We start from the raw sequence: 25,393 nt of genomic DNA, 5'->3' as shown, positions 1-25,393 counted from the left end.
ACACTGAAACATTTTTTTTGAATGCTTTTTTCTTTTCTTCTGCCAGAGATGACCACTCTTAACAGTTAGAATGGGGGAACCTAATTCCAGGTAATTTTTTTTACACAATGCAATTATAAATATTACAATACATTTTCAGATGACAAAGATAGGATCACACAGTACATAGCATTTTGCAAAGTGTGTTTTTTTATTTAACGGTATATCTTGGACACTTCTTGTGTTTAAGTCGAGAAACAAAGACAGTGTGACTCTACAACAGTAACAGCATTCATTTTATTGAAAAGCTAAGTTGTCCACCCCACTGTTTTAGGGATGGGATTCTCACCATGAGACAAGATCCTGCTTCTGTTCTTAAGATTTTTATGTTCTATTGAGGACAGATCTGTGCCTGGTCCTGCCTCTGTCACCAATAGCTGTGAGACCTTAGCAGTATCTTGGCATTATTGGGCCTGTGTGTGTTTGTGCTTTAAACAGCCAAAAAAAAAAAAAAAAAAAAAAAAATCAAAGGGTGGGCCATGGGTCTAATTCTAACTGTATTAGGACTTGTGTTTTCATTGTTGCAAACAATAGACACTGACTCTCACTAACTAAAGCAAAAAGAAGGAATTAACTGGAAGAATATTGTTGAGACTTGGAGACCAGAAGGCAGAGTTGAATAATCGTATCTGGGGAAGGGCAGGAACCTGGGGTCCTTGGGGGAATCTCTGTAGCAAGAACCCATGGGTTGATTTTGTAGGGTACTGTTATTGGGTGACTCAGCTCCAATTTTCCTCCCTCCTGGGATTTCTGTAGGAGATTCAGCTTTCTGGAGGAGAGAAGCTTTTTGGTCTAGGTTACAGCAGCTCACTCCTTTGACCAGAGGGAGCTGGATACTGTTGACTGACAGATGTACCAATACCACCTGTGATGGAGGTGGGGCAGTTCCCAAAGGGAAAGGGAGGTGCTTTTAGGGGAAGAAGGAAAAAAGGAAGGAAGGCTGAATCAATCAAAAAACTGGTGTAATTTCAGAAAACTGCACTACTTTCTTTACCCCCATCCTGTGCCTATCTTTTTTTCCATTTCTTTTTTTAAAAAAGTACAGTTTGTTTACAATGTATTAGATTCAGGTGTATGTGAATTCACATTCTTTTCCTTTATAGGTTATGATAAGATATCGAGTATAGTTCCTGTGCTATACAGTGCGTCCTGTTGATGATCTATTTTATATATAGTAGTGTATATATGTTAATCTCAGGCTCCTAGTTTATCCCCCGTCCCTTTCCACTTTGGTAACCATACGATTGTTTTATCTGTCTGTGAGTCTGTTTCTGTTTTGAAAATGAGTTCATTTGTGTTACTTTTTAAGATTCCACATGTAAGCAATATCATATGATATTTGCCTTTCTTTTTCTTTACTTCACTTATTAAGTATGATCATCTCTGGGTCCATCCATGTTGCTACACATGGCATTATTTTATTATTTTCGTAATGGCTGAACTGTTCCTATCTTTTTCCTCTCTTCTTTTCTGTTTTGAGTTTTCTGCTTTTCTTCTGCTGATCCCTGTCTTAGGTTTGGCAGTCAGTGACAGGCTTTGTATAATTGAGCTTGTTGGGTTTCAGTGTCTAGGGGTTTCTAATCTCTACTTTGATGACTCTAAGAAAATGTCTTCTGTATTGATGTTTGAACTGGAGCACGTTCAACTGTTTTTCAACACAAGGAGTCTCAATAATATTGCAGTACTCCATACCTTTCATGTTTTCCTGAACATCAGAATTGAAAACTCCTAGATTTACTTATAGCACTGTTGATAACAGTGCAAACTGGATACAAACAAAATGATCAAGAAGGAATTGTTTATATAGTCACGACATCTGTTGTGCAGATATCACATAGGGTCACTCAACTCTGTTTTTTCCCTCTTTATTTATTTTTTTTTTCCCCTCTTTAAATTATTTAATCCTTGGAGAATCTGAGAAGAATTGCAGGCTCCCTTTCTAGAAAAATGTGTGTACATTGTGCATATAATTTCTCATAAATGCTTTGGGTATTTTGTAAACCCAGTAAAAATTTACCTCTAAATCCAAGAATTGTTATAAACAACTACTTGATATATTCTTGAGGTAATGGAATACTGTTTAGGTTTAATCATTATTATGAGTTTATTTTTAATATAAAATGCTATTTAAAATATCCTGAAGAAAAATTACAAAAGTTACAAAAGAAGAGGCCAGCATATGTGTGTCTGTATAGTAACATTTGGACAAAAGTTTGGACCGCTGTCCGGGCAAATGCTAAGTGTATTTCCCTCTGGTAGATCAACTACAGATAATTTTTTAAAATGATTATTGTAGCCGCCTTCTAGTCTTCAAAAATGAAAATATATTATTCGTGAAATTTTTAAAAAGGGAATATGATAAAGGAAATATATACTTTAATCACTTATGGCTCATCTTTTTCATGCTGTCTGATTTTCATGGCTCTTTGATTAATGGTAGAAATAATTGGTTGGCATGGGTAAAAGAAGGTCCTATGTCAAGCACTAAAGATAATCCAAAATGTGTGATTTTGAAAGTGAATTTTTCTATAATTCCTTCTTCAGCCCTAATAATAGCTGTTAGTGGTTTAATTTATGTACATCATTACACACACAGTTTGTTTCTTAAATGAAAATAGAATTGATGTGTATTGTTTGCAATGTGATTTTTTTTTCATGTAAAATTTATGTTGGACCTCTATGTCTCTTCATAGTGCTCAGTCTCAATTATTTTTAATACTTGCATAGAATTCAGCTGTAAGAATCATCATAATTTATCTACAGCCCCTTTGCCATAGACCCAGTTTTTCAAAATAATGAAAAACATCTCAGTGAAAATTCATGTGTGCACATCTTCGCACCTTTGTGAGAGTATTTCTGTAATACAGATTCCGAGCCATGGAACTTTTGTTTTAATTTCCCCCCAGGTAACAGGTTTGCAGTCTCCATTGCATAGTCTGTATGTCCTACTGAAACAGTGGGAGAGTGCAAGGGGCTGAGTCATACCAGGTGGCTGTGGGGTGGAGGTACTCAGGACTCCTGCTTGATCAACAGCCTAACTATTAAGAAAACATGACTTCCTGAGTCTGGAGCAGGTTGAAAGCATGTTTGCTTTACTTTAATTGTCAGTCGGAGGAAAGTATATTACAGGCAGGTGCATGTATGCATACTATTCTTTCCTCTAGTCTCTATTTGACAGGCAGTGGAGTCTAGAGTCTATTTCAGATGATATGAAGGACAAGAAAGGTTATCACTCAGAATGACTATGTTTATAGTGAAGAGAGATAAGGATCATTCCAAAAACTTCTTGTTTTGAGTTATTCAAGATATTTGGGCTAGTAATGGTAAATTTGGCCTCAGAGGTGGCAAATGCTAGTTTATCCTCCCTTCCCCTACCTGCAGAGTTTTTTGTTTGTTTGTTTATTTATTTACCAAGTAGTATTCGACTCTTTCTCGACCCCATTAACTATAGCCCGCCAGGCTCCTCTATCCGCGGAATTCTCCAAGCAAGAATACTGGTGTGGGTTGCCATTTCCTTCTCCAGGGGATGTTCCCTGGCTCAGGGATCGAACTTGCAGCTCTTGCTGCATCTCCTGCATTTCGGGCAAATTGTTTACCACGGAGCCACCAGGGATGCCCATGAACTATCTCCAAATCAAAAATTACCCCTTCTCAAGCCCTACAGAATCTTCCCCACCACAACAAAAAATGTTTATAAAAATCAAACTAAATGTATCCATACAATAAGCCACTATACAGTCATAGAAATCAAGTTACACACAGTACCATATAAATGAATCTCTTAAAAATGTTGAGTAGAAGAATCAAGATATGAAAGAATTCACGCTGTATAATTTCTGGTTATTTATCTACTTATCTATTATTTATCTATTTATCTATAACGAATTACTCCAAAACCTCTTGCTTTAATACAACAGATACTATTATCGCTCATGGCTTTGTGGGTCAGAGAGGTAGGAGTGGCTTGGAGAGTTTCTGGCTCAGGGTTGCTCGTGAAGTTGCAGCCAATGCTCTTTTGGTCTGCAGTCTTCCGCAGGATTGGCTTGGGCTAGGGATCCACTTCCAATGTGGTTCAGTCACAAGTCTGGCTAGTTGGTGTTGGCTCTTGGTGGGAGACTTCAGTTCCTGTTTACTTGGGCCTCTTGTACTTTCCCCATGGTCCTCACAGATGCACCAATCTGAAAGACCTAGACATAAGTTGCAATTAACTTTTTTGATAGCCCCAGAGATAAATCACACAACCAGCCCTGATTCAATGTAGGGAGAGATCACCAGGAGACCAGAATCACTGGAGGGTCATCTTGGAAGCTGACTAGCCTAATTTCATTTATCTAAAGCCCCCAAATAGGCAAGAATAAACTATATGGCTTAGGGTGGCATATTTAGGTGTTAAAACTGTAGAAGAAAAGAAGGAATGATTACTATAAAAGTGATCACCTCTCTGAGGATAGAAGTTATAAGTGGACAAAGATCATTATTTGTAAAAGAATACATTTATGGTTTATGTACTTTTCCAAACTGTAATTTATTTCATAATTGCAAGAAGAGATCTTAAAACAGAAACAGAAAGTGTTCTGTTCTCTATTGTGCCTTAAACAGACATCAGTGGATTCCTAATAATATAAAGTTAGCCAAGAGTTCTTATGAGTTGCAGACAATATAAAGCAAAGAGTATTATACTGATGCTTATTTAATTCTCACTGACACCAATTTGGTACTATCACCCCATTTTTACATAAAACAAAGTTGAGAATTAGGGTGCTTCAGCTATCTTGCTCAAGATCACACAGCTGGTTACTGGTGGAGCCAGAGATGATAGCCAGCCAGTGGCCCTTCTGATACAGAAAAGGAAGTCAGAGTATTTGTTGTTGTTCCATCACTAAGTCCTGTCTGACTCATTGCGACCACTCTTTGCAGCACGCCAGGCTTCCCTGTCCTTCACTATCTCCTGGAATTCACTCAAACTCACGTGCCATCCAAACATCTCATCCTCTGTCGCCCTCTTCTCTTGCCCTAATTCTTTCCCAACATCAGAATCTTTTCTAATCAGTCAGCTCTTTGCATCAGGTGGTCAAATTATTGGAGCTTCAGCATCAGTCCTTCCTATGAATATTCAGGACTGATTCCCTTTAGGATTGACTGGTTTGATCTCCTTGCAGTCCAAGGGACTCTCAAGAGTCTTTCCCAGCACCACAACTCGAAAGAGTCCTTTCTTCTGCCCTCAGTCTTCTTTAGGGTCCAACTCTGACATCCATACATGACCACTGGAAAGACCATAGCTTTGACTAGATGGACCTTTGTTGGCAAAGTGATGTCTCTGCTTTGTAATACGCTCTCCAGGTTTGTCATAGCTTTTCTTCCAAGGAGCAAGCATCTTCGACTTTTGTGGCTAAAGTCACTGTTTATACATTTAAACCTGTTTTTGTCTAAGTTGAACAAACTTTGGAAACCTTTTGTGAATCAGTCAACCAGTCTTTCTCAGTAGAGGAGTGGCACAGAATAAGTACTACAAAGATATTTTTTAAATGAATAAAGAAATAAAGATTTAGTTATTTTACTTACTTTACAAAAGTCTTGTATGGAGTATGTCATATGCTAACCACTGGTCTATGTGTTTTACAAGTATAAATCCCTATGGAATTAATATTAATTCCTTTCCTCATCTCTAAGAAATAAGTCCCTGGGGACTTCCTCTTCTTCATTTGCCCCTAGGCTGGAAGTTTTCTGTTTTGTTTTTTTTTTTTCCAGCTACTTGACCTTTGATCCCCGGGGCTTGATATTTTAGCACACTACTTTCGACAAATCAGTTCAGCAATAGCCCACTGAATCCTTACTCCTTACTGAGTTCTAGGAGGAAATAAAGATGAATATATTTTCATCTGCAACCTGACAAATGAGTCCTTGTCTTTTAAAACTTTTTGACAATGTTTTGTGTTAACTTGGTTGGGAACATCAGATCCCTTGAGGTTTACCCCTGCAATCTTCACAACAGGAAATGTGCATGTATCTTGGCTTATTTCGATTTCTGATTTTAGTTCCTTTAATAAGTGCTAAATATGATTCATTCGGTTATTTTCCAGCATATTTTTCCAGATATCCCATGAGCAAGTCTAAACGTGTTTGCTTGTTGCTCTAATGAAGAAATCTCAGCTTCCTTATCAACCGTGCCACTGGGATACAGGCTAAATTCTGCTTTGATAAATCATTTGAGACTAAGATAGAGCATTAGTGTTGGAGAAGAAATTAGTTATTTTGTTTCATAAATATTTGTCTAAGTACAAATGGACACTGTGGAAAACCTACTAAAAATTCTATTTTCATTTGCAATATCCTTGCTATCATTACAAAAAGGAACAATGTGTGTTTGCTAGAAAACATATTTTCTTTCACACGATGGCTAATCCATTCATTTATTCAATAGACAGTTTTTAAACATTCATTGTGAGCATGGACCCAGCGTTCTGGGAGCTCATCGTCTGGGCAGGGAAAGCAGTGCATTGGGGGTGTGTGTGTGGTGGGGGGTGGTGGTGGAGGAAGGAGGGGTTTTAGGGTGGTGGGAGCCATGTACAGAAGTTAAGCAGATGACTCCAGGACTGGGTACTGCAGATAGCATATCTCGAAAACTTAGGGACAGGACCCTTAAACCAATCTGGGAACTTGGTGAAGGTTGGTGGGATGGAGCAAGGCTTCCTGGAGAAGGTAACATTTGAGCTGAGTCTTGAAGGAGTGTGTTGGGCAAAAGAGGAGAGAAAGGTGCTCCAGACAGAAATAGCCTGGCATATTCCAGGAACTTCAGCAGATTGGGGTCACTGGAGTTACTTAATATGGAAGTCAGGGAGTGATCTCAGAGGAGGTCCAGAAGTGATAGGAGGAGCCAGGACATAGACAGCCAGTTATCCAATGTCAAAGAGCCTGGTGTTATTCAGTGGGGAATCCTAAAGTTTTAAAATAAGGAAAAGACAAGATGAGATTTGTGTTTTAAAAAGATTCCTCTAGGGAAAAAAAAAAAAGATTCCTCTTGGAAAAATTTCAAAAGCACACCTGCTTTTTGGCCTAGCAGTTTAATTTCTAGGCAATTATTGTGGATGGGAGCAAAGATTTAGTTACTTGGATAGGAGTGAAATAACCTATAATAGTGAAAAATTGAAAACAATCTAAAAGTCCAGCAATACAGAAATTAGAAAAATAAGTTCTTGCAAATTTACTGAATGGAAAGTGTATTTAAAAAAAATTAAAATGATGTGGGTAAGGAAAGCTACTCATATTACATGAAAGGGAAAAGTATGTGATGAAATGGTGTATTCAGTATGATATTCTTCTGAATATTTTTTGAAATTAAATATGTAATAATAACATGGTGGGGGTTGTTTAATTACTAAGTCGTGTCCAACTCTTGCGACTCCTTGAACTGTAGGGGCCTTGGGGCTCATGAGCTACAAAAGGCATCTCTTTTTTAAAAAATAATGAAACAATTTTTTTTTCTACTTTAAAACATTGAAGTACAGTTGATTTATATTTTATTAGTTTCAGGAGTACAGCATAATGATTAAAACATTTTTAGAGATTATACTCTATTTAAAGTTGGTACAAAATATTGGCTATATTCCCTATAAAAGACACTTCTTTGCTTTGAATCTCTCTCCTGGACTAAACTTTAGTTAGTTGCCTCTGAATTGTCTTCCCAGTTAGACCTTGACTTTTGGACTTCCACTAGCATTGACCAGTTTTAGCAAGAATCCAGTCAAGTCAGTTTAACCAGCACCCCCTACCCTGATATCTGATCACCTTCTTCATCCCCACCATCCCCCAGGAAATATCTGATTACCTAGCCTGCCTTCAGCAAGAATCCTGTTAGGTCAGTTTAACCAAAGAGTTACACTACCTTTTTAGTAATCTGCTACCCACTGACCACCTTCCATACCCCAATACACTGTTTCTTGGATATAAATCTCCAACTTTTTCTTGTTGTGTTTGAAGTTGATCCCAGTGTGTTTCCTCTACTGCAAAACCCCACCCATTGCTGCTGTTCCTATTCAGGCAATAGTCCCCCTGAATCACGCTGGGTTTATTGTTCTTTAATAAGTGCCTGAATAATTTTTCTTTAGAAGTTCTTAACAAGGTCAAAGTGAGAGTGGCTCGGTCATGTCTGACTCTCTGTGACCCGATGAATTACACAGTCCATGGATTCTCCAGGCCAGAATACTAGAATACTGCAGTGAGTAGCTGTTCCCTTCTCCATGGGATTTTCCAAACCCAGGGACTGAAGCCAGGTCTGCAATATTGCAGGGGGATTCTTTACCACCTGAACCACCAGGGAGGCCTCTCTTCAAACTCATTGCTCAGCTCTTAACCCTGGTGTCTCTTCAACTGCTGCATGGCAATCAGCTATTCTTGAGACTCAGATTTCCTTTCCTAAATTCATTTAAATCGCCCTTCATACCTCCGCCAGCCTTTTCCTAATCCATTTATGTTGCAATTTATATTCAGATCTAAGCTTCACAAATTTTGCATTGGATTATTTATTAATCATCTTCTTTGCTTTGTTCAAATCAGAACTCAGATAAAGCCTCCAAAATGTGTTTGAGTGATATGTCTCTTTTTTTCCAAAATCATTCTTAAAATGAGATTTAATTCATGTACCTAATATGTCTTTTAAATATTTAAAAATCTATAGCAGTTCCTCCTTCCCCTTTATTTCATGCTGTTTGTTTTTTTTGAAGATTTCTCAATGTCTTGTAGATTTCTCAACTTCTGAATCCTTGTGGTATTATTAACATGTTTCTCTCTTTTTTTCCCCCTGGGAATTGGTGGTAGTTTTCATAGTTTATACATAGGTTTCTTTCTCTTACTCTCTCCCTTCCTTTTTTTCTTTCTCTTCCTTCCTTCTCTCTCTCCTCCTTTTCTTTTCTTCTACTTTCCTCCCCCTCCTTCTTTCTTTCTTTTGGAGCTTAGTCACTTCTCCTCCAAGAAGCATCTCTTTTTTTGCTCTCAGTGGTTGCTTCTTTTTCAGACACTTGTAGGATTTACCTGTCACTTTATCCATGAAATAATTTTCACTCCTATTCCTAAAAAGACAGGCACCCTATTCTGAATACAGGGGATAGAGGTGGCTCATCACTGCTGTTTCCCCCATAGCTAGCACATAATGTGGCTGGCACAGAGTAGGTGCTTCACAAATAGCTGTTGAGATAAATGAACGTAAAGTATAAATCACACACCAGTTATCTGCTGCCTAACATTTGCCACCTTGGGTGTGGCTTCTCATTGTGCTACAAGCCCTGACTCAGCTTCTGAACTTTGAGCCTCTTGAGGGCAGGAAGGATGTCAGATACGTTCTTGTAGTCTGGGTACCTAACAGAATACCATGTTCATAACCAGTGCATTTTTACTTTGAACGTTTTTAAGTTACAGCAAAAATAAAAAATTTGGTTCATATATATGAAAAGTCCAAGGATATCTGACTTCAGATATGGTTGGAATGGGGAGCTGAAACAATGTTACTGTTCTTTTCTTTTCTCAAGTTGGCTTGTTTCTGCTTCCTTTTGTTGATCTTGTCTCATTTTCTCTCATTTTTTATCAGCTTCACTGCTGATCAAAAATGGCCATTTCTCTGTGGCCATAAGTAATAAGCTCTAGGTTTCCTTTCCTCCAGCACTGTGCTTCTAAGATCAGACAGTCTTCCCAAGATGCCCCAGGAGCAGAGTCTCAAGGAGGACTTCTAGTCACAGTAGGACACTGTGTCCATCCCTCAAGGAATCACCATGGCTAGGAAAATGGCCCCCGGGTGGGTCAGGACCAGTCTCATAGCTATTCCCACAGGGTAGCAGATGGCACTGTCATCAATAACCTGACCATAGGTGATGAAAAGAGTCGTTTTCCTGGACCGAGTAGGATGAGATCAGAAGAAAAGGTGAAGGAGAAAAAAATAGCAGCTATCTGTGTGTACCTCAGGGCAAGCTTACTTAGTTGGAGCTAAGTTCAGGTGTCTTAGCTTTCCTGACAGTTTATTCCCTTTTGGGTTTGTGATCCCTTAGGTCTAGCAGGTCACTGTGGGATATAATGACAAAATGGACTATTTCATTATAATTCAAAAAGACCTTTGCTCCTCGGAAGAAAAGCTATGATCAACCTAGATAGAAAACTAAAAAGTAGAGACATTACTTTGCCAGCAAAGGTCCGTCTAGTCAAAACTATGTTTTTCCAGTAGTCATGTATGGATGTGAGAGTTGAACTATAAAGAAAGCTGAGCGCCGAAGGATTGATGCTTTTGAACTGTGGTGTTGGAGAAGACTCTTGAGGGTCCCTTGGACTGCAAGGAGATCCAACCAGTCTATCCTAAAGGAAATCAGTCCTGAAAATTCATTGGAAGGACTGATGCTGAAGCTGAAACTCCAGTACTTTGGCCACCTGATGCGAAGAACTGACTCATTGGAAAAGACCCTGATGCTGGGAAAGATTGAAGGTGGGAGAAGAAGGGGATGACAGAGGATGAGATGGTTGGATGGCATCGCTGACTCAATGGACATGAGCTTGAGCAAGCTCCGGGAGCTGGTGATGGATAGGGAAGCCTGGCGTGCTGCAGTCCACGGGGTTGCAAAGAGTCGGAAATGACTGAGCGATTGAATTGAGCTGAACTGAACCCGAAGTCCTTGATGGCCTTTGAAGGTCAATGGACTAAAATTAGGCACAAGAATCTTGTTTTCATCCACATTTTCTGTGGAGCAGGTCAGTGGCCTTCCTCATATTAAAAGGTTTCCAGTGAACCAAAAGATTAAGAAGATTCCAGTGTTTCTCAATACAGGTATGGATGATATTTAGATAAGAAAGTTTGTCATTGTGCAAGACATAAAGAGTCTCTAGCCCATACCCCTTAAATTCCTGTAACACCCCCATGTTATTATGATATTCACCCCCTCCGAATAGTAGTAATGTTAGTTGCCCAGTCATGTTCAACTCTTTGAGACCCCACGGACTGTAGCTTGCCAGGCTCCTCTGTCCATGGGATTTTCCAGGAAAGAATACTGGAGTGGATTGCTATTCCCTTCTCCAGAGGATCTTCTCAACCCCAGGGATCAAACCTGGGTCTCCTGCATTGCAGGCAGATTCTTTACCATTTGAGCTACAGGGAAGTCCATATTCTAGTCATCTATAGTTGAGAAACAAGATAAGACTACAAGTCTAGTCTCAATGTTTCTTGCATGTTTTATGTTTCCTCTTCTTTCTGTCAGAGAATAACTTTTTTTTTTTAACTTTTAATGTCTAATTTCCAGTAGTATCTGTCATGGAATCTGGGATCCTATTTCATGAGCACAAAAAGCCTATTTTCCACAGGAGTGTTCAGGTTCTGTAATATTTTACTGGTACGGTCCTAATGTGATGTTTCATCCAGGCTAACTAGCAAACAGCCAACTCCTGGGAGGTACCGGTCATTAGTCTAGCCTCCTTAGAATTTTCTCGCAGGATGATCATTTATTACTTTTGAAAGGATAAACTCACAGATGAAGTGTTAGTCTAAGCAATATCTTCAAGAGCTGACAAATAAAACAATGACCACTGAGCAGCATTTTTATAGATTACAGATCATTCTCTTGCATTTGACCTCGAAACATCTTCAAAAAACAGATTTTGCAATCTCCTTTTTTATAGATGAAGAAATTAAGGCTTCTAGGAATCAAGTGACAAGCTCACGATTACACAGCACTTTAGAGAAGGACTCGGGATTTCAACTGTGGGTCTTAGAACTTTAAAAAGCCACCCTCTAACTCTCTACTTCCTCCCTGGTACCTTCAAACACTTTTAAAAGAAAGAAAAATACCCTACTGGAACTAATCAGAGGGAAAGACTGTAAGTTCAAATGAGCCATAACAGTGTCTGTTAATCTGTTACCTAAGTGAGTGCCGGGAAGCTGTGGTGGGGGTGGGGGGAGTTGACACTTGTACATTTTATGTGCCCCACAACTTCACTCCTGTAAAGTTAGGACGATTTCATTGGAAGTCCCAGCCAACTAAGAAATTAAAAGCAGGCAGTGACGACGCTGTTTTGTAACTTTGTGCCTTTTAAAATTAACTGCACCTTTCAAGTGCCGCTTTGGATTAAAAGTGGCTAATTGGATAAAGGGGAGAGTCATTCAACTGGATGAAGAGTTGTAAAAGCACTGACTGAGTTAGTTACAGGAAAGGGACGCACAAGAACAGTTTCCACTGTACTGTTTTACTTACAGAGTGAAGGAAAGTTCCTCCACGCAGTTCCAAATCGAGGACAGGTTGATTTGTCGCAGCAGCGCTGTAATACATGTAGCCTGATATAAAGTATATTTGAGAGAGACTTGAAGGCTGAAACTTCCTAGTGCCAAAACCCTTTACTATTTTTTTTTTTTTTTTTTAATAAGGACTTGGCGTGCCCTCGCGAATGTGTGAGCTTGGAGGAGTGATGGTAGGAGAACAAAGCTGAGTCCATTCTTAGTAATATTAAATGGTCAAGTCTGTACCCTTGAATCTAGTGGAGAGAGAGAAGGGAGAGGAGCTGCTGACATTGACAATGAATCCAAACAGGAGTTGGACTAGCGGTGTCTCCCACGTTGCCGCTGCCCTCGCTTAGCCTTCTGGGAATTGTAGTTTTGTGGCGAGCGGCTCTCTTGGCAAGTCGGGTATACTCGGCCCGGCTGTGACTACAGATCCCAGACGGCGCCGGGCAGCCGCCCCTCCCGTCCCGGTTCGAGTGTAAACTCCGGGCGCCGGGGCGGGCGGCCGCGCGCGGGCCAGCGGGCTGAGCTCTGCACGGCTTGGGGGCGCACCGCTCGGGGGACCCAGGCCTCGCCACCTCACCTCCGCCCCCGGGCTCGGTTCTCACTTTGGAGCAGTGCGAGGACGGGAAGCTGGAGCCATGCAGTCGGAATCGGGGATCGTGCCGGATTTCGAAGTCGGGGAGGAGTTTCACGAAGAGCCCAAAACCTATTACGAACTCAAAAGTCAACCCTTGAAGAGCAGGTGAGTGGTGACAGCTGGAGGGAGGCGCGGCCCGCACCTGGAGGACCCGTTGCCTCCCACTCTGAGGCGAGGGAAGCGGCTGGCCCGGACTCTGGGACAAGGACCCCGTGCCCTTGCCCCGGGGCAGAGGGCGAACTGACCCCCCACAGTTGGGGGCCGTGCCGGCCGGCCAGGTGCACCAATGAGGGTCTCCGCCCGAGCGCATTTTGGGGGCGCGGCGGGCAGCGCCGGACAGCCGAGGGGACCCCTCGGTGGGGGATTCCAGCAGCGGAGAGCGGGTGGGGGCTGGGGAGTGCCCCGACGCGGAGGTGGGGGAGAAGGAGCGCCGGGCCGGGACGCGGTCTGGGTGAGTTTCGAGTGGACCCCTTTTCTGAAAATCCCAGGGGGCTGAGAACTTGGGAGAGGGAGAGCTCGCGGTGGGATCGAGCGCGGTGTTCGCTCCTGTGTTGTCGGCCGCTTAGCAGTCGGGCCCCTCTGGGAAAACCGACCTCGGGCCGCCTCCAGGTGAGGTTTCCCGAGCCCCGCCCCTGACCTTCCCGGGCCGGCACCCCGGTGCGGGAGGGGCGGGGTGCCAGGTGCGGGGGCGTGTCTCCTCGGCCAGGTGGAACTCCCAGGCTTTGGGGTCCCATTCAAATGCAGGCCTTCCCTGGAGGGGCAAAAAACTTTTGAGACGGAGATTTAGCGAGTGACCGCTCTTGGGCCGCGACACGTCTTTAATTCTCTGGGCGCGTCTAAAACTGTTCGGGAGGAGAGTGAAGACACCTGCTGGTCTGGCGTCGCACCAGCCCTAGTGCCCGCTTCTTAGGCTGCGTCCATTCCTGCTTGTCCCTTGGAGCAGGTTGGGTGTCTTCATTCCTCTCTGTCTTGCGGCCACTCGGGACATTTCCAGTGTTTACTAAGAGAGAGGTGGTCCGTTGAGGCGGTGAGAGTTCCACCCCTCAGTTGTGAGGTAGCATGAGGGTGTAACCGGACGCTTCAGCGGTGCTTTTGCATCCTCAAACCTCCCTGCCCGCCCCTCACCGTCCGTAGTGTCTGGGTGAAGGGGCCTGGCTGGCAGAAGGGGAGAGGGGCCTGAAATGGTGGTGAAGGAAGGACTGAATCGGGAGTGAAGGGGTGTGATCATAGCTGCTGGGGCACCGGGGACTGGTACTTGTGAAGTTAGGTTCGTTTCCTTCAGGGCTGTCAGGCTCTGAATCCACTTTGGGGAAGAAAGTCTGCCAGGAGCACACCGATTGACTGGTGGCTGAAGTAGCCTCTTGGCAGCTGCTTCACGGAGATTGGAAGGAAACCTTCTATGCAGTTAGTTGCCTAAAACCAGCCTTTAGTTGGTGGTTTCTCTTCATAATGGCTGTTTTGTGTGTGAGCCTAGATTGTGTGTGTTGGGGGTTGGGGGTGTGGAGTAATAGTGTGTAAAGGGTATTGTTGGTTATGCTCATTGGGGCTTTATCTGTATTCGGCTGAAGGGACCAGTGTTTTACCGAGCAGTCTCTGCTTTTGCTTCTATAAGCAAATGCTTACACGGCCAGAATGAGGGAGGGAGTGTGTGTGTGTGTGTGTGTGTGTGTGTGTAGTCCTGAAAGAAATGAATTAACCGGACTGTTTGGAACATTTTTGATGGTAGCTGATACATAACATTAAATAAATTTGAGAGAGTGAGGAAAATACCATCTGGAAAAACCCAGATGAATGCCATGAAACTCACGTTGGAGGATTTGGGGCCTGTTCTTTTTCAGAGTTGGCAAAAAAAAAAAAAAAAAGACTTGCAAGGGTTGAGCATCCTCAGGAGCTAGCTTGCACGTGTAAGGAAAATTTCGGGGACGTGGGAAGCGCTGGTTTCACACGTTGAAGCTGGAAACAGGTGCAGGATGGAACCGGTGCACAGAGGAAGGCTAAATTAAAAAAGTTGTAAAACTTGTCTGTGGAGCAGACACATGCTCTTTGAAATAAACCAGTGAAATAAAATCTGTGAATAAATATATGGGGTTGGCAAAATTTCCCTATAGTACAGTTCTCCACAGTTGTCTGATGTATTGTCATCGACATCTGTGGTGTGACTTTACAAGGGCTGCATGTTCAGGGCCCCCTCCTCGTGGCTTTTTGTCTTAAGTCTTTGCCTGGGCACCTCCCTTCTTATAATCTTGGTTGGAAAAAGTTGAAATCAGAAGGGGAATATGGCTGCAACTGCCTTGTCTTTTGGAGTTGAAGATATGTCTAGAATCCTCCTGAGAAAGAAAACTGTTAATTGCTGAGTTGTGTCGAACTCTTTGCGACCCCATAGCCTGTAGCCTGCCAGGCTCCTCTATCCCTGGGATTCTCCAGACAAGAATACTGGAGTGGATTGCCATTCCCTTCTCCAGGGGATCTTCCCAACCCAGGGATTGAACCCCGGTCTCTTAACATCTCCTGCATTGGGCAGCTAGGTTCTTTACCACTAGCACCACCTGGGAAGCCCAATTTACTAGGCTGTTGATTTCTTTATTCTCTAAACTGTAAAGCTATTGTTTAATAATCGAGTGAAAATTTTTCACTCTTCCCAACCCAGGGATTGAATGTGGGTCTCCTGCATTACAGCCAGATTCTTTACCCTCTGAGCCACCAGGGATGCCCCTAGCATCTGCCTACTTGTCACCAACTCCTTCGCTCCCACTTTGGTTCAGACTGCCACCTGGCCTCGCTGTCTAATTATCTCTTACCTGGTCTCCTACCTTTATCTTTGCTGCCTCTCTGTGGATTTTTCAACACAGGAGCCACAATGTCTATGTTAAAACTGGTTTTCAACCTGAATGGTGGCTTGCCCCACTCAGGGGTCGTTCAGCAATGTCTGGAGACATTTTTGGTTGCTACAGTGGATGAGGATTACTACTGGCCTCTGGTAAGTAGAGAGTGGAAATGCTGCTGAACATTCTCCAGTGCTCAGGACAGTCTCACAATGAAGAGTCATCTGTCCCCAGATTGTTACTGCTGAGGTTGAGAAACCTAATGCTAAGTGTATCACATCATGTTCTCGCTTCAGAACCCTCCCTGGTATCAGTAAAACTCGAGACCCTTACCGTGGTCCAAGGCAGACCGCTTTATGGGCGGGCTCCCTGTCAGCGCTGACTTGCTGCTCTCCTGGCCGCCTCTGCTGCAGCCAGCCTCCACACCATTCCCGGAACACTCCAGACCTCTCCACCTCTGGCCCTTTGTAAGCTGCACTTGCTGGGGCCAGCAAGTGCACTTTCTGTCTTTGTCCGGAGAGCAGTAGCGTTCATTCCCTCCCCAGCCGACTTCATGTCTTCCCTTAAATGTCATCCCTGCCTTGAACACACTCTGTGCTGTGTCTCTCCCTCTAAACTCTGTGTCCATTCCCCTGCTCGCTTTTTCTGCAGTACTTACATTATGACCCAGTCTATCATTTTCTAATGGGTTCCAGGTATGCTGTGTTTCTCTGTACTAGATTGCAGGGTCCAAGGGGACAGGGATTTCTGGGTCTTCCTGGTTTACTGTGGTGCCCCCAGAACCTCGAACAGAGTTTCTTCATCGTCAGTGCTGTTGACTCTTTGGACTGGATAGATCTTTGCTGTGGGGGCAGTCCTGGGCATTGCAGGATGTTTAATAGCATCCCAGGCTTCTACCTGCTCAAGGCCATAGCATCCCTCCTCAAGTTGTGACATCCAAAAATATGTCCAGATGCCACCAAATGTCCATGGGACATAGACTCACCCCTGTTGCAGATTAACAGGCCTAGAACAATGCCTGGCACAATAGTGTTTTGTTGTTTGACTATCTGTTGTTTTCTCTCTTTGTATTCGATTCCGGATGGGCCGTTTGATTCTGGTTTTTGCATTCAAGGCTGCCTTCCTTTTAAAATAGGTATCCACCACGCTGTCTCCAAAGAGGAGTTTATATAGTCTTCATTTGGACTAGGCTTAGATGTGCAAGTGTTTGATGAGGAAAGACAGTTTCATTCCTAACCCAGACCTCCTAGACTTTAGGAATGTGAAGCCAGTGGATTTAGGTGATGGAACCCCGCTTTGGTCACAATGACTGGAGAAGCTGTGTCATAGAGAGACACACACACAAGAGAAAGGGGTCTCCTGAAGAAATGTTTGTAGTTTGGATCCTCCCCAAAGGTTTTTGAAACCTTGGTGTATTCTCCTGGAAATGAGCCACGAATGGTTGGGTGGCAGAGGAAAGGTGCCAAATATGAGAGGGTGAACCCAGATATCACACATGAGCACAGTCAGGTCAGGGTCAGATGTGGAACCATTGAATGGGTCCCTTTCAGGGAAGGGACTCTCTGTAGGGCTTTAGGTCCTGAAAAACATTTTTAAAAAAATATGTTAGCATCTTCCAGGTTTATGGTTCTTTTGTTTCGTTTCAGTTCAATTCAGTTCAGTTGCTCAGTCGTGTCTGACTCTTTGCGACCCCATGAATTGCAGCATGCCAGGCCTCCCTGTCCATCACCAGCTCCCAGAGTTTACTCAAACTCATGCCCATCGAGTCGGTGATGCCATCCAGCCATCTCATCCTCTGTCGTCCCCTTCTCCTCCTGCCCCCAGTCCCTCCCAGCATCAGGGTCTTTTCCAGTGAGTCAACTCTTCTCATGAGGTGGCCATAGTTTTGTCGGTGCTAAATTCTCTGGCTTTGTAGCTGCTAATGCCCTTTTCCTGGACAGACTTCAGAATTGATTTAAACTAATTCCAGTTTCTCCTCTTCTCAAAGTTTTAATAATGGTTTAGATAATGGTGCTTTAACTTCCCACAAATTAGAAATGGGAATGAAAGGGAGTATTAGGTTTATATTGGCAGGATGAGATAGAGCAATGGTTCCCAGATGCTGATTCAGAGAGAGATGTGTGAAATTGTTGCAGATTTGTATTTAGATGAGAAAGAAAAGATGGTTGTGTCAAACTCACGCTCACATGCATGGATTTCCATGTAAAGCCACCACCATTTCTTGGATTTATTCTGAGATTTTTCCTTGGTTTCCCAAGTGGCACTATTAGTAAAGAACTCGCCTGCCAAGGCAGGAGACATAAGAGATTCAATCCCAGGGTCAGGAAGATCCCCTGGAGGAGGGCATGGCAACCCACTCTGGTATCCTTCCCTGGAGAAGCCCATGGACAGAGGAGCCGGGGGGGCTACAGTTCATAGGGTCACAAAGAGTCAGACACGACTGAAGCAACCTTGCATGCACCCAGATCTTCCTATTAAAAATACCCTTTCATTTATAAAATGAAATGAATGATCGTTCATTCTTGGCAAGACTGAACTGTCCATCTTTTATTGTTTTCAGAAAGTTTTCTTGATTTTTCTATCTAATCTGCAGAGAATTACTTTACATGGAGATTTAAGAGGATTGTTCTGTCATTTCTGTCTGTCCTGAACAAGCTGAGTGACCTTGGGGAGGCTGGGTGACCTCTAACCTCAGTTTCTTCATCTGGCAACTGAGGGGCCTGCCTCCTAAGGGTCTTAAGGACATTAATTGTGACATTGACTATGGAAAAGTATTAGCATGATGCTGGGCCCATATTTAGTGCTCAGTAAATGTTAGCAGATGTTCTTGTTATTTCTCTATTACTTAGCAGTGAGTCCTGACCTTCCAGAGTGTGTTTGCATTTGGTTGACTCTGGCTTTCTTCTCTAAGGCCAGCGTTGTTATGCAATAAAATTATCCTAAGTTTAGTAAAATCTTTTTGCTTTCCCCCTTAGTGAGGTGCTGCAAATAAATCTTTTGTGTTTTATAATTTTGATGCAGTCCTTAACAGTTTCTGGTTTAAAAAAACAAAAGCAAAACATCTGTGGCATCATTGCATACATACAAATTCATATTCTACACATATCTATTGAGTACCTGCAAATTCATTCCAATGAACACCATTAACATTTACTGAGGTCACACTGCGTGCCAGCCCCGTCCTGGGTGGTTTTACATGTGTTAACTTGCACACCCTGCTTGAGATGATAATAATACATAAGAACAATAATGTTGTGGATTATAATTTTAAAAACAAATAACATGCAGTGCTTACTACATGCCAGGAATGATTCAGGGTATTTTACTTCTATTAACTCAGTTAAGTCTCACTTCAACCTTGGGTGCTTGTGTTTTTACTTTTGTCATTTTACTAAGAAGGAAGCTAAGGCATGACGATTAGATGGGCCTGTTTCTGGCTCTGGTCCTGGGCTCCAGTGCACTATTCTGGGCTGCCCTGTGAAAGGCATGGGGCCTGACTGTGCTGTGCCTTCTCCAAAACTCGCCTGTGTAGTGGGAGGAAAGGGAACACACAGATCCAGCCAAGCATACAGGACGGAGTGTGATAACCAGGGGCTTGAGCCATGGGAACGTAATAGAGGAAGGGAAACTGGGGTGGAGTTTTGTCAGTAAATAAGGGTATTTGATTTTGGCGTTGAATGTCAAGCAATAGTCAAAGCATACTTCTTTATAACATTAAATAAAATGTTACATGCCTTGGAAGGCATAATTTTTTTTTATATGAACCATTTTTAAAGTCTTGACTGAATTTGTTATAATATTGCTTCCATCTTAGCTCCCCGATCAGGGATTAAACTTGCACCCTCTGCATTGGAAGCATGGGGTCTTAACCACTGCACCCCCGGATACATTCCTGCCTTTATACTTCTAACCAGAGTCCCAGCTTTTCCTCATGCTGTGTGGGCACCTGGGGTGGCAGAGACTGGATGCACATGGACAGGTTCAGAAGTCGCCATGCTTAATTAAGCACAGTGCCCGTGACTTTGCCACTTAATTGGTGTGTCTGTGTTCATAGCTCGACTCGGCCTCCTGGACTCTCAATTTGTTTACCTGTGAAGTGGAATCTCTACAAGTGTCCTCTTAGGATTGGTGGAAGTTTTAAAACTGAGATAACATGTGTAAATGTGCTTTGTAGCGTGCCTAGCACACGCTAGTAATATCAATTCCTTTTCTCCTATTTTACCATGATTGCAATTTCCTCATCACAACACTAAAGCAAGTGCAGAATTATGTATCTGAAGCAAAATAGACAAGATTGAAGTACGTTAACCTGGCAGATGTTCAGATCTTATTATGCAAATTGCTTGTGTGGTATGATTAGATGGAAAACTTGATTAAAGTGGGATTCTAAGTGTTGGTTTTGTGTGTTATTGGAGATTTCCTTTTCCCGAGTACTGCTATTTATAGAATTATTTAAGTGTGTGTATGTGTGTGTGTTTAATTCCCTTTGAGTTCTGCGGTGCCGTTTGCACAGGCTGATGTTTATATCTGCTCCAGTTGTGCAAGAAGTGGAAAATATCCTTTTTTTAGAACAGGTCACATGTGCTTACTGTCAGGAATAGGACCTCAGTGTAAAAAAATGTATCTTGGGACAAATCAAAGTTACTAAATTTCCCCTTCCAACTGCTTTGTTTCAGAACTGGCAGTATTAGGATAAATAATAGAAAAATTTGGCTAAATTTTTTTTTTTTTTGGTCATTTTTCAAGGACGGTAAGCAAGAGTTTCATTTGTTTTGTGTATGTGTTTTAAGTATAAAATGTACTTTGCTGTTAGGTCTGTCTCATCAGAGTAAATTATAAAAATATGTTTGACTCATCTCCAAGTATGCATTATTTGGAGAAAACAGTCAGAGAGGCGGGTCAGAGATAGTCAGTGAGGTTGCCCCAAGCTTTTCATGTTGTAAAGACAAATGTGGAGTTTATAAGGAGGTTTTTGTGAGTCTGGTGAACACTGTGTACTTGAGGGCAAGGAATTACAGCAAGCCATGAAGGCTGCATCTTTCCTGAGCCAGCTGAGGGCAAGAGGACCAGCGGGCAGATCTGGTATCTCTGTTGAAACACCCACATCCTATTTCTATTCCTAAGGACTGGGGAGGAGGACCAGGCTCCTTGTGTCTCTAGGTCTGGTCTTAAACATGGCTACCTTCTTTCTTTGCTGCGTCTTCCTTCCTGTGGCCTTTGATGCATGCTGTGAAGGTTAAAGACATACACCTTTGGAGTGTTTGCACAGAGGTTGAACCAGGGCAGGCTCCAGAGGAATGCAGTGCTTCAAGAAGTGGAGGCAATGGTGAGAGAAAGACCCACCAGGAAATAAATGGTACCCCAAAATCATGAGCCCCTGTCGTCCTCCCCAGGTCATTTCTAAAATGTCACTCAGTCACTTTCAGCAAAGGCAGTATAACTTTGGGGTCAGAGGGACATGGATTTGTTTGTTTTTTCTTTTCTGTACCTACCTCATTTCTCTCCTTCCTTACAACACTTATTTATTGTTTATCATGTAACAGCTCTTAGCCGGTGTAGGGAATCAAAAGTAGAATCAGACAGACTAGGTCCCTGCTAGCATAGTGCTCTCATCTTGGAGGTGTGAGGTATAGCTGATAATGAAGCAAATAGATGAAGAAGACAAGTTTTCATGCTAGGAAAACGAAATAGAATGTCATTGATAGAGAGTGTGTGGGAAAGAAGGTGCTTTATTGGATGGGTCTTTAGAAATGACCTCATAGAGGAAGTGATTTTTGAGGCACCAAATGTCTGAGTTAAAAGTGCAGATCTTGGTGCTGCCATTCGCTAGCTGTGTGACTTTGGACAAGCTCTCCAACCTGTCTGAGTCTGAGTTCCGTCCTGTGTAAGATGGAGTGATAACTACCTTGCAAGGCCACTGTGAAGATGAAAGGTAATACGTGAAAAGAGCTAACCATAGGCTTGTCCTTACAGGTGCTTAGGAAGACATATAGGACCGGTTCAAGGTAATTTTAAGGTAATATATGAACAGTGGAGAAAGACATGCAGGCATTAATCTTCACCATAAATAAGTGTCTATAACTTAGTCTTAAATGTTTTCCTAATGTCTAGGGAGTCAGAGATTTATGCTTGTCTTGGCAAATCTACCCCTGGACTAAATGTGGATATGGGTCTTGTTATTTTTTATTATTCTTCCTTTCTTCCAGGATCGTCTTACTTGAATTGTCCTCTTGCTCATTTCACTTTTGTTGCCTTGAGATCATTCTGGTCTGTCCATACTTCCTTTATGTTTAGTTTAGGAACAGTTTTTGGCTGCATCTTTGATGCAAAGGAGAGGGCCAAGTCACCTGGATTAAAAAGTAAAGCCTGAGATCAATTTCAGCAAAGACACACTCACACCACAAACAAATGACCCGCGTGGAACTCCTGACTCCCAGGGCTGTGTTCAGCCCCTGGGTCACATGCTTCCTGTCTACACTGATGTGAAAATGTCAGTGTTCGTGCAGAAAGTAAAAGAAGAAGCCTCTCCTCCCACGCGCCACTTCCAGCTTCCATGCGAGTTGACATCCATAGGCCATGGCATGTTTTTATTCACCCTTTTAAGAAAGAAATCTTCAAAGCATTCAGATTTCAGTAGCTGTGTTCTTTGATTCAAGTGTCCACGGGAAAAGGGTCTTGGGTTGCGTGGGAGCAAATACTTTAAATCCAAACGTGGTGAGATGAAGTTTTAGGGAAGGCACTGGTAGAATCGTGTCTTTCTATAAGACAATTTTGGGCTATTGAGCAATTTCAGGAAGGCTTCTGTGGCCTGCGCCCTGGCCACCCCCACCCCTGAGTGGGAGAACTTGCTGACACGTTCACACACATTCCCCTACTTTCCCGCAAGGTCAAGAGCCGATGGGAAGGGTGGTCGTCCTCACTGATGGGACCATGTGCAGCTATTGTAGGGTGGGTTTTCGTTCTGGGAAGCTTAACTTGCTTCCACGGGAAGAAGATTTGAGGCAGAGAAAAGTTATTGAGCCCAGCAGTTGAGGTTGTATGTCAGATCAGGATAAAATAGACAGGAATGCTGTACTTACTTTGGTACCTTTACTGTGATGTGTTCCTAAATATTAACTGGTTCTAAAAAACCATGCTTTTCAAAACATACATTATATTTTTATAACTGGAGATTGGAAACTTGATGAAGGGAAAAGCATACAGAAAACATAAGGGTGATTTTCCTGTTTAACTTGGAACCTAGCACAGTCCCTATAAAGTCTACCTGAGCACCTCAGTGAGATGTGGCCACCTTGTTCCTCTTGCCTGAACCTGTCCCAAACAGTTGGAGGTGGTATTCACAGGCACTCCAATATTGTAACAATCCATTCTCTGTCAAGACGACTGAGTATACTTCTGTTTAATTTTTTTTTTTTTTTTGCGTTAGAAATCTTTTAGCAAAAAATGAAAAGGTATTATTTCAGGGTCAGTTTGCTCTGTGTTATTACTAAACCTGCATAACTGCGTAACTTGAGAAAATTGGCACCTCAGCCAATAGAACCCTTTGCAACCAATTTATAATACTTGGGGGCAGAGAATGACTGTGAATAAGCATAATGACTGTGAATAAACATTAAAATAGTATTGGCCAGTTAGGGTCATTTCCTTTCAAGGGGAAATGATGACACCAACTATGCATTCTTGAAAAGTCTGTTCATTTTTCAAGGTAGAGTTTACAATAGCTTATGTAAAAGAGTCTCTAAAAATATAAACAGCTGGCACGATTTCTGGTGACATTCCAAGTAAAGTTTGCCTGTTTGCTTCAAAGCAGCGTGCTTAGAGAGTAACCTGTGAGAGAAACTGGCCCCTGGCTTGTGGAGGGGACAATCCGTGCATAGACTTTTTGGAACCACATCTTGCATCACCTTGGCATGGTCATTTACCCACTGGTGTTTAGGTAGATAAACACTAATCACATCTCATCTAGATGAAGGCTAGAGGTATAAATGCTAAATGACGGGGTCGTGAAATGCAGCCCTGTTGCTATTGATAGTGTGTGGATGCTTTATATCACTGTTGATTCAGAAGTGAATGAGAGAGAATTTGATGCCATTCGCTTGATCGATCACAGTATGGCAGTTGCTAAAATGCACGCTTTAATGGCAAGGGGCTGAATGGCAAGAACAATTGATTGGTATTTATTTCTGGAGTCAGTGATATACATGTCACTCTGCTGGCTGAGGTATCCCTCTTTCTTACTCTTGGTTTCATACACCTGTCATCTTTCTAATCAGATTTCACTGGTAGCCAGCTCCCTTGTCCTCATGTGTTTCCCCTAGTGGACACTTTTATTTTGCCTGCCCATAGTCACTTTTCCAAATTCTTGTAACAGCCCCTTCCCACATGCTTAGCCTGCATGCTTGAGTTTCATGGCTTTGGGGTGGAGAAATTGATACAGGCTCGGCCAGTCTTCTGTATCACAGGGATCAGTTTCAGGGAGTTACATGTAGACTAACGTAATGAATCCCAGGATTTGCTTGGGTGCTCACTGAGAGTCTCCTTTTATTTCCATTGATCTTGAACTTGGGAAGGTGGTTGTGTTTTAGAATGAAGCCCTAACTTGGAGGCAGAGAGAAACTAAGTCCTTCTTTTGGGTTAACGTTGGTTGCTATAACAAAGTGGCAGATGATAATCATATAAGTCGTAGTTCCTGGTAGGCAGACAGCTTTCCTCCATGTGACAAATCAAGAATCCAGGCTCTTTCCATCTTCTGGTTCTCTCATTGCCTAGAACCGTGGCATCTTTTGTGCCTGGTGGTGGAAAGGAGAGGAGAAGGCATAACTTAAATCCCAAAGTGACAGGCATCACTTCTGCTCAGATTCTCTGGCAAGGTCCATTTGCATATCTAGGTCTGGATGCTGGGGTGGGAACTGGGAAAGAGAGACCCCAACTGAGCAGCAAAACCCCTAACTTAGAAAGGAGAACCCACTTTTGGTGGATAGCTAGCCATCATCACCATGGTCCTAGTAGTAGCGTTTTGGCTTCTGAATCGAGTTATGTCTGTCTTTGCTTAGGTTTATCCTTGGTCTTTTCTGTTATTTATTTTTTATCTTCTTTTTCTGATTAAATGTGGTTAATTTGAATTTTCTGCCACTTGAATGGGGGCTGCCTGAGCTGATCCATTGTCTGAACCCCACCTCTCTGCATTGCTTCCTATTTCCAGTTCACTGATTATAATCACCACCCCATTTCCAAACAACAACAGTACATCCACCACTACCACCATCACCTTAGTGCAATCATTTTCAAAATCTGGCCTCCAGACCAGCAGATTCAGTGTCCCTTAGTAACTTGTTCGAAATTCGCAGCCCCTACCCACAACCTTCTGAATCAGAAACTGTGGCTGGGGAGTCCCAGCAGTCTGTGTCTTTCAGTAAGTCCCCCAGGATTTGCTGATGCACACACACTTCCCTAATGCTTTTACCATAAGTCCTGTGTCTCCACATAAGGAAAAATACCCTGGATTGGAATATATTTTGTAAAAAAAGAAATAGGGTGTTGCTTGTTATGGTCAGGCTAGAGAGGGTCGTTGATAATAATCACATACTGATTTTAAAAAAAGAAAAAAGGAAAATTCCCTCTAGAATGTTAGTGATCAGATGTACCTTAGTG

At 42.6% G+C, this 25,393-nt stretch overlaps 1 protein-coding gene and 1 long non-coding RNA gene across 5 annotated transcripts in view; one reads left to right on the top strand and one right to left on the bottom strand.

Moving 5' to 3' along the window:
• The first annotated feature begins 12,766 nt into the window (after positions 1-12,766).
• The window catches only part of MITF (melanocyte inducing transcription factor), a 221,184-nt gene continuing 208,557 nt past the window's right edge, over positions 12,767-25,393 (top strand). For 2 of the 4 annotated variants that reach the window (XM_020910233.2, XM_070455687.1), the window contains exon 1: positions 12,767-13,025. In XM_020910233.2, the coding sequence (XP_020765892.1) occupies positions 12,922-13,025 (104 nt within the window). In that variant the 5' untranslated portion in view covers positions 12,767-12,921. The remainder of the gene's footprint in view (positions 13,026-25,393) is intronic. The other 2 variants (XM_020910207.2, XM_020910199.2) reach the window with 1 other exon arrangement.
• Positions 13,670-17,030, bottom strand: LOC139031237 (uncharacterized). The gene is made up of 3 exons (XR_011483699.1): positions 16,076-17,030; positions 14,728-15,247; positions 13,670-13,920 (listed from the first exon to the last, which is right to left on the bottom strand). It is a non-coding gene; the product is annotated as an uncharacterized lncRNA (long non-coding RNA).

This window comes from Odocoileus virginianus, chromosome 26 (genome assembly GCF_023699985.2).
Source record: "Odocoileus virginianus isolate 20LAN1187 ecotype Illinois chromosome 26, Ovbor_1.2, whole genome shotgun sequence".
NCBI lineage: Eukaryota > Metazoa > Chordata > Mammalia > Artiodactyla > Cervidae > Odocoileus > Odocoileus virginianus.
The sequence above is the reverse complement of the archived record's forward strand: the minus strand, read 5'-3'. Positions and strand labels throughout refer to the sequence as shown.